This window comes from Limulus polyphemus, unplaced genomic scaffold (genome assembly GCF_000517525.1).
Source record: "Limulus polyphemus unplaced genomic scaffold, Limulus_polyphemus-2.1.2 Scaffold67, whole genome shotgun sequence".
Lineage (NCBI taxonomy): Eukaryota > Metazoa > Arthropoda > Merostomata > Xiphosura > Limulidae > Limulus > Limulus polyphemus.
In genome coordinates this window covers 316,415-324,954 of record NW_013665677.1, presented here as the reverse complement: position 1 = coordinate 324,954, position 8,540 = coordinate 316,415, and the positions used below count along the sequence as shown (strand labels likewise).

The 8,540-nt window shown below is 31.3% G+C and overlaps 1 protein-coding gene across 5 annotated transcripts in view; it reads left to right on the top strand.

Annotated features, from left to right (window-relative positions):
• Positions 1 to 8,540, top strand: part of LOC106465344 (dystrophin-like) — a 144,232-nt gene that overhangs the window by 109,819 nt on the left and 25,873 nt on the right. For all 5 annotated transcript variants that reach the window (XR_001291200.2, XM_013925579.2, XM_013925571.2 and 2 more), the window contains 5 exons: positions 1,513 to 1,592; positions 3,751 to 3,828; positions 4,694 to 4,860; positions 5,733 to 5,844; positions 7,521 to 7,729. Coding sequence is in view for 4 of the 5 variants with exons in the window: in XM_013925579.2 (XP_013781033.1) it covers positions 1,513 to 1,592; positions 3,751 to 3,828; positions 4,694 to 4,860; positions 5,733 to 5,844; positions 7,521 to 7,729 (646 nt within the window). In the remaining variant the exon portion in view is untranslated. The remainder of the gene's footprint in view (positions 1 to 1,512; positions 1,593 to 3,750; positions 3,829 to 4,693; positions 4,861 to 5,732; positions 5,845 to 7,520; positions 7,730 to 8,540) is intronic.

The window sequence follows — 8,540 nt, the reverse complement described above, 5'->3', positions numbered from 1 at the left end:
GAAACGTTTTGGAAAGTTTGTTAAAAGATGTTTTGCAAAGTCATTTAACAAAGTTTATAATTTTATTGGATAGTCAACATGGTTTCACTAAGGGAAAGTCTTGCCTTACAAATCTTTTGACATTATTTGAAAAAGCTGGTGCTTATGTAGATGAGGGTAATGGTGCAGATTTGGTGTATCTGGATTTTCAGAAAGCATTTGACAAGGTGCCACATAAAAGGCTTGTAAAAAAATATATATCTAAAGGTGTGGAGGATATGTTAGCTAATTGAATAGAAGAGTGGTTGGATGGAAGAAACCAGAGGGTTGTTATAAATGTAGTTCAGTCAAATTGGATTAATTTCACAAGTGGGGTACCTCAGGGCTTAGTCTTAGGACTTTTACTCTTTTTGATTTACGTCAATGACATAGATGAAGGAATAGTCAATAAATTTGCAGATGATATTAAGGTTTTGAGTGTTGCTAGCTGTGAGTTGAGCAAATAAATGGCAGATGGGTTTGAATTATAATAAATACAAGATAATGCATGAGGGTTATCATAATTTCAATTATAAGTATAATTTGGATGGGAATAACCTTAACAGTGTTATGAAAGAAAGGGATCTTGGTGTAATAGTCGATCAATATCTAAAGCCATCCAAGCAGTGTGCTATTGCTAGTCATAGGGTAAATAGGATTTTAGGTTGTATCTACATAAATATTGAATACATGGCTAAAGAGGTTATAGTTTCATTGTACAGGTCACTGGTTAGGCCACATTTGGAATATTGTGTTCAGTCTTGGGCTACTTACCCTCGGAAAACATTGAATTGTTGGAAAGGGTTGAGAGAAAGGTTACTAGAATGGAGCCTGGGATGGAGGGGTTGCCATATGAGGAGAGGCTGAAATCTCTCAAATTGTTTTCTCTTGAAAAAAGAAGAGTTAAGGGGGATCTGATTGAAGTGTTTAAGATTGTAAAGGAAATTGATGGTGTTGATGCATCATCTTTTTTTTCATACATAATGGTGAGAATAGTAGGACTAGGGGACACAAATATAAATTTTGGCAAGGGAGGAGTCATCTTCAGCTAAAACAGTTTCATTTTTCTAACAGGGTGGTTGGCCTTAGAATGGGTTGCATTTGGATGTTGCAGAGGCAGTAGATTTAAGTGAGTTTAAGAAAAGGCTTGATAAGTATATGAATGATAAGGGCTGGCTTTAAGATTTTTTTAAATTATTTAAATTTAGTTTAGAAGATGGAACAGCTGAGATGGATCAACAAATCCCATGTTGTCCCCAAAAATTATGTTATTTTCAGAAATGTGAATTTTCTTTTTCTTTTTACATTTTAACTTGATATTTTCAAGGAGGTCAATAACCTTTATTTTTTTATTCTTTTAAAATCTATAAGGAAAACCAAGACTACCTTACAGGAAATGTAAGTAATACCTCTTTGATACAATAATTTGCAGGTCTGTTTATATGTTTATGACCTCTTGTTTCCATTCTAAAAGTGTTAACTGTTTTCAAGCAGATTTGTTCCGGCTGATAGCAGATGTAAATGGTTGTGCTGATGAACGTAAGCTTGGTCTTCTTCTTCATGACTGTGTACAGGTAATGTTTCTTGTTATTTCTTTTGTTACAAGAAATTACATTAAGATGTCAGTGAATTTAATAGTTTTCATTTTTATATCAAAAAAATGAAAGAGGAGTCAAATAGTTGAACCTACATTTATGATTGTGAGAATTCAGTACGTGCAACCTCAGTCACTTTTACGAAAGGTTTATACTTCTAGTCTCTGTTGTCTCTGATTCTTATTCTGAAGCCCCTTAACTTTTCTAAATTTTCTAAATCAAGTTAGAGAAGCTAGAGAACCCTGTTTCAGCTTAATTTGGCATTTTTAACAGTTGTATTTTTTATACCTTTGGTTTGTCTAGCATTGTGGGAAATGGAAGGTTTTCTATTTTGTATCATTTTGTTCTGTGTTAGATCTTTAACAAATCTTGAAATGAATTTGATAGAATATACATTTTAGGCATGAATGTTACTTAATAGTAAGAGAAGTTTTCTTTTGCAGTGAGCTTGGTGGGTAAAATAATTCATATCTTTCTTGTGCATATATGGTATGAAATATCAAAATAGGCATAACATTTGAAAATATGTGTATTTGTCACAATTATTATACAGTGAAAAAATTCTTTACAAGTAAAATATAGAGAATTAATGCAAATTTAAAGATTTGTTTTGCTATATATTTTATGCAATATTTTGTTTTCCCAAAGTTTTTCTTTTATGTATACATTCTGATAACTTTATTGGGAACTCCCTTCAATATCTCAATTGACCACCTATAGAGATAATATCATCTTGAATTCTTGATGAAATTAATACTGCAAGATGTGTCTGAATGCATCTTGAGATTTGAATAACTAAGTATCCAACAGTTCAGTTTTCAACTTGCTTGATGTTATTGGAATTAAGGCATCAAATCAGACATTTTAACTCAACGTAGAGGTGGTCACTGGTCACTGTGATTCACATCTGCTGATTGAGCTTTATTTACCAGAGAAAATATTCACTACAGTTAGTATAATGCTTTAGGAACTAATTGTGGACCATTCCAGGACTGTGTATTGTAGCATCATCATCCTGGATGAGGCTTTCCATTAAAATACACAGTAAGCATAAAAAGTTTACTTAGCCTTTAAGGGAGATAGAGGACTAGACTGTGCCAAAAAAAACTTCTCTACACACACACTATCATTCTTCTACCTGTAGTGGACACCACACAACTTAGGCATCATGTCTTATGAAGTTTTCTTTACACTGTAGTCTCCCCCCCATCCATGCAGAATAGGCTAAATCTCTATTTATTTAACTACTTGATATTTTTTCAATTATTTATTATCCACTTTCATCTCTCCAAGCCACACTGCATCTACATCTTTCTGATGTATGACAGTATCAGCAGTTTATGCAGTGATTGTTGTTTGCCATACAACATCTGGTGCATCTCCCTGCACATGGTATGCAGTGATAAGATGGAGGTACTGCCAGTGTTGAACAAATCCATTAGTTGTTCACTGCCTTATCTTTAAAATTCCTCATAGTCCTCTTTACAGAATGAACTTCTGTTTGACACCAGACTTCTTTTGACACATTTCTACCTTCTGGCTGAGGTTCTTCCTTTGGCCATTCAGTTTTTGAACTGCTAGTCAGCACCCCTGTCTTAGAGGTGAAGGGACCTGTTAGGTGGGCTCAGATCATTGTTTCTTGCTAGAACTCAAAGAAGTCTTTGCACAGCTGAATGGAATATTGCTGTAGCAATAGTTTTATAGACCTCCTGTAATCATGATTATGACCAGGTGCTGAATCTGTGAAAAAGCTTATTGATATGACAGGATAATACCTTTAAAGTAACCAGTATGTGTAGATGTTTTCATGTTGAGACATTAAACCTCAAAGCTGAAACACATTTAACTTATGAACTTCTCAAAATTAAATATGGAGGAAAAAAAAAGTAACCTGTTGAGTGAAGCAAAAAATACATTTCTATGTTATTTTTATATTAATGTGTCTATTTTATGATATAGTACCTGTAAAATTTGTTTTATTAAGTTGTGGCTTAATCTGTTACTTAGAATTAACTTAATATGCTGTAGTGAAATAATGGAGAAAATTATCAGTAATGATGATCTTTTTTATGAGTAATGTATATTTTGCTATCTAAATGTTTTGCAAATACTTTGTGAAAGAAGACTAATTTTACAGATTCCCAGGTTGCTGGGAGAAGTAGCTGCCTTTGGAGGAAGTAACATTGAACCCAGTGTGCGAAGTTGTTTTGAAAAGGTTAGTCTGTGTATTATGCAAGCTCTTTTGACCTACAGTGTTAAGAGATATAAGATACTGCAATAAAATACACATACAAATACAATATCAAAGAATTAATATATTATATATATCTGTAATGAAGTTTTTATTTATACAAATAACAGTATATATATACTTATATTAGGTGTTGTAGTATTATGTTTTGTTTCTTTATATGTTGAAAAATGCATACATATTTTTGTATGCAAATACAATAGTCTATCATTTAAAGTGTAAATTAGTCTTATTTCCAAGATAAGAAAAACACTGTTTACACTTAAATACTAGTGATGATTCACATTACAATACATTAAAGTTCTTTTTAAGTCATATGAATATTTTGAAAGATTGATAAAGTTACAAGTCTACTAGTTGGTCAGTGGTAAGTTACATGACTAACAATTCTAAATTCTGGGCTTTGATTCCCTGCTATGAACAGAACAAAGATAGCCTATTGTGAAGCTTTGCACTAGACAAACAGAAATTTGCAATATGATGTATTAAGATTTTGAAGTTATATTTCACTATCATATAACTATCTATTGTGACCATTTTGGAATACATATTTGTCATTGTTTACTTATATCTTCAATATAAATTATCTAGGTTTTTAACTGAAATTTTTGCTCTGGAATTTGATTTTTGAAATTAAGAGTATTCTTTACTGATCTTAATGCTGTGATTGCTACAGTTTAAGAACTGTTTAAAAATAAAGGCAATATATTGTTTTTATTTTAAATTATAGGATCAAAGTGTATGGTTATTATAGGTCTACAATACGTATGAAAGGGAGTTATTGCAACTTTTGACAAAATATTTCAATTAGCCATTGTCATCTTTGTAGGGAAATAACAAGAAAGAAATTCAAGTAACACATTTCCTCAATTGGCTCCAACAAGAACCCCAGTCTCTTGTGTGGCTTCCAGTTCTGCACAGACTTGTAGCTGCAGAGAATGCCAAGCATCAGGCCAAATGTAACATCTGTAAACAGTATCCAATTATTGGATTTAGGTTAGGTACCAGTTGTCTTAATCAACTGCTATTATCTATAATGGATATCCTGTTATTGAATTAAAGTTAATTAATATTTATTTTATCCATTTAATATGATCTGGAACCAGTAAAAATTATGAGATTAAATATAGCTGATTTACTATGTGTGCTCTGTATACCAGGCATATAAATAGTTAAACTCCTCCCCCTGCTAAAAGTGGATTAGATATCCATGGTGACTACAGCCCATTGTATAGCTTTTTGTTAAACAAATCATTTAACATTAAAATGTTATCCAATGCTTCATAAGTTTAAATTGAAATCTTACATTAAGTTATATAAATGGAGTGAAATTGATTATGCATCTTTAAAAATTGTGCTTAAGTAAAATGCATATGTAAATAAATATCCTTCATTGAAAACATAAAACTTATTGAAACAAAGCTTGGTTTTTGTTTTTATTGCATTCAATCATATAACTCATTAATTAGGCTGGATTTATGGCAATCAAAAGTATATTTGAAATACTGTTTGTATACAATACAAAAGACTTATTTCAAATGTGTGAAAGTAATGAGACTTTTTAAAACTAATAAAGTGATTAAAAATGCACTTGACTGCATATGTTTATCCTCACTTTTTTAATAATTTATTTAGTGCACTTGTTGCCTGTGGTCACTCAATGGTGAATTTGAGGGCTTATAAAACAAAAATTTCAAATTTCAAATACTTGTGATAAGCAGAACACAGATAACCACTTTTGTAGATTTGTGCTTAAGAACAAAAACAAAAATTAATGCATTTGTTAATGAGGAACTGTAAAACTTGCAGATATTTTAGATGTACAAAAACTGTTCTCTGCTTGATTTTTTCATTACTTTATCTTCCAGATACCGATGCCTGAAGTGCTTCAATTTTGACCTCTGCCAGAACTGTTTCTTCTCAGGAAGGAAAGCTAAAGGCCATAAACTTTCTCATCCCATGCATGAATACTGTGTGATAGTAAGTTACAAAAAAAAGGTTGCAATTATACTCTTATGTCACTTGAAATTTTCATTTCTAACTATCCATGTATTAGATGAAATAACAAATTATGCTGAAACTTCTAAAATAGTTTTCTGGTTGAACAGTGGTAAGTTTAGAGACTTACAACACAGAAATCTGGGGTTCGATTTCCTGGGGTAGATACAGCAGATAGCCCAGTGTGGGTTTGATCTAAAACAAACAAACAAAGTTTCTAAAATAAAGTGAAAGAAACCAATATTTAACACCATCTAAAACTTTTAGAGCAAATAAACATTTTCTAGGGCTTATACACATGTTTAAATAAAACAGTAAAATAATAGATTGAAAATAAATTCAGTTTTTTGTTTGAAAGGTGAAGGTCTTATTTAAATTAATTTATTTTTCACTTTTTACTGTCTTATTTAAAAACCTAATCAGTTCTTATATACACAGCTGTTTTTGCATCATCACTTTCAAGCCAACTGTATAAAAAGAGTATAAACAAAATACTTTTTGTTCAGATTTATGGTTTATGTTGTAGTCTGTCAAAAACTAAGACAGAAGAAGATGGCTTTTTATTTGATGATTGATAATGAAGAAATTATTCAGGTTTTGAATTTATAATCTGTCATCTTAAATGCTCTTTGCAGGTTTAGTTCCAAATGTTCTAGGCCTATATATCTTTTGTGTAATTAATAAAATTAACTCCTGCATTTTCACAATTAAAAATATGCTGAAAAGTTAAGAATTCTTAAGTAATAAAGTTGATTTCACAAATAGTTGGAAAACCAATTAATATGGCTTATATTTAAATATTACCCTTATATAGAAATGTAATAACTACATGCATAATTACCAGCACAATCTGAACACTTTTCTTGTGCAGTACTTCCCGGAAAAATCTTTTTTTTTTTTTGAGAAAATGTTCAATTTTTCTGCATTTTTTTTCAATGAGGTATGAACACTACTGCTAGTGATTAAAATAGATATAAATCAACACCTTTATATTTATTAAGAATAGGGCTATATTTTTTTAAGAGACTTCACAAGAATAGTTCTTAATAAATTCAAATCAAAATGCCATTTTATAAAATATCAGATGGGTTATCTTCTTGTCCAGACGGTACTGGAAGGTGATGATTTAGAGAGTCCAGCACTGTCTTCACAATATAACCCTATTCTTAGCAAATCAGATGTGTTCATTTATATCTGTTTTAATCATTCTCTTCTCTCTTAGTACAAGTTTTATTTATTATACCTAAATTTTACAGTTCATTGATAAATTACTGTATTTGTTGCAACTGCTTAGTTGTATGGTTGTAGATTACTATTGGTTATATAATCTCATGTGATCCCTTTTTACATTAGATTCTGTTAGCCTCAGTTCTTGTATCCCACCTGATGATGTCGGTGAACCTGGTGAAACATTGTATGTAAAAATAAACAAAAGTTGTATTACGTACAACTCATAAACACTTGTATGAAACAGATACATTACACAAATTCAGTACTTACAACCAAAAACAAGAGTACAGTATACATATATTTAAAAAGAGAAATTGCATAAGCAAATACTATGAAGATTATCATTACTTTTTTAAAATTGGTTTGATATATGACTTTAAACATACAGACAAAAAGATATATGAAACATTATATTCTAATTTTTATAGACTACTTCTGGAGAGGACATGAGAGACTTCACAAGAATAGTTCGTAATAAATTCAAATCTAAACGCCATTTTAAAAAACATCATCGGATGGGTTATCTTCCTGTTCAGACAGTTCTGGAAGGTGACGATTTAGAAAGTCCAGCACCGTCTCCACAACATGCAGTTTCTTCAAAAGAAATGCATTCCCGTTTAGAGCTGTATGCTAACAGGTTTAAAATTTTTTCTCTATCTCTTTCACCTACAATAAATTTCACTTCTTTTCATTTTACTAATGTTTATAAGTACTAGTTATTGAGAGGATTTGAAATATATGTGTATTTAGTTGCATATAAAATATTAATACAAATAATTTAATGAAGAATAGAAGTAGTGTTTAAACATTCAGTTTTAATTTAAAGAGTTAATCATGTTTTATACTACAGAATCTTGAAAATTGTATTAGCATTAGCTTCACTATAAAGTTTACAAACCTCATCCTTAATTTTCGTCTTAAAATTCCACAATTATATATACACAGCATGGTCACAAGTGAATAGACACCACCTTTTCAGAAAAAATTAAAATTTTCAGTCATATTCACATGAATTGATATATTTATAATTTAATTAATATCTAGTAGATCTTCCTTTCGCTTCGTGGAGTTTGTTGATCTCTTGGGGCTTTGTGAGAATCATCTTGTCAATTTTAGATTGTGGAATTTTCGCCCACTCTTGCTTCAAACTTGGAGTAGATCGCTCTTTGAAGTTGGTTTTTGTTGGTTGTTTCTTGACTTGTCGGTCGAGTATGGCCCAGAGGTTTTCGATGGGGTTCATGTCAGGAGATTGGCTTGGCCAGGACAACTTCTGGATACCATTTCCTTCCTGCCACTTTTGGGGTTTTTTAGCAGTGTGACACAGTGCTCCATCTTCCTGAAACAACGTTGTGTTCTTGTTCAAGAAACCCGAGGAATAAAGTGGCAAGAGTCCTTCCTCCAAAATTTCACAAAATTTATGTTGCCAACGCACTCCACTAAGCTCAATC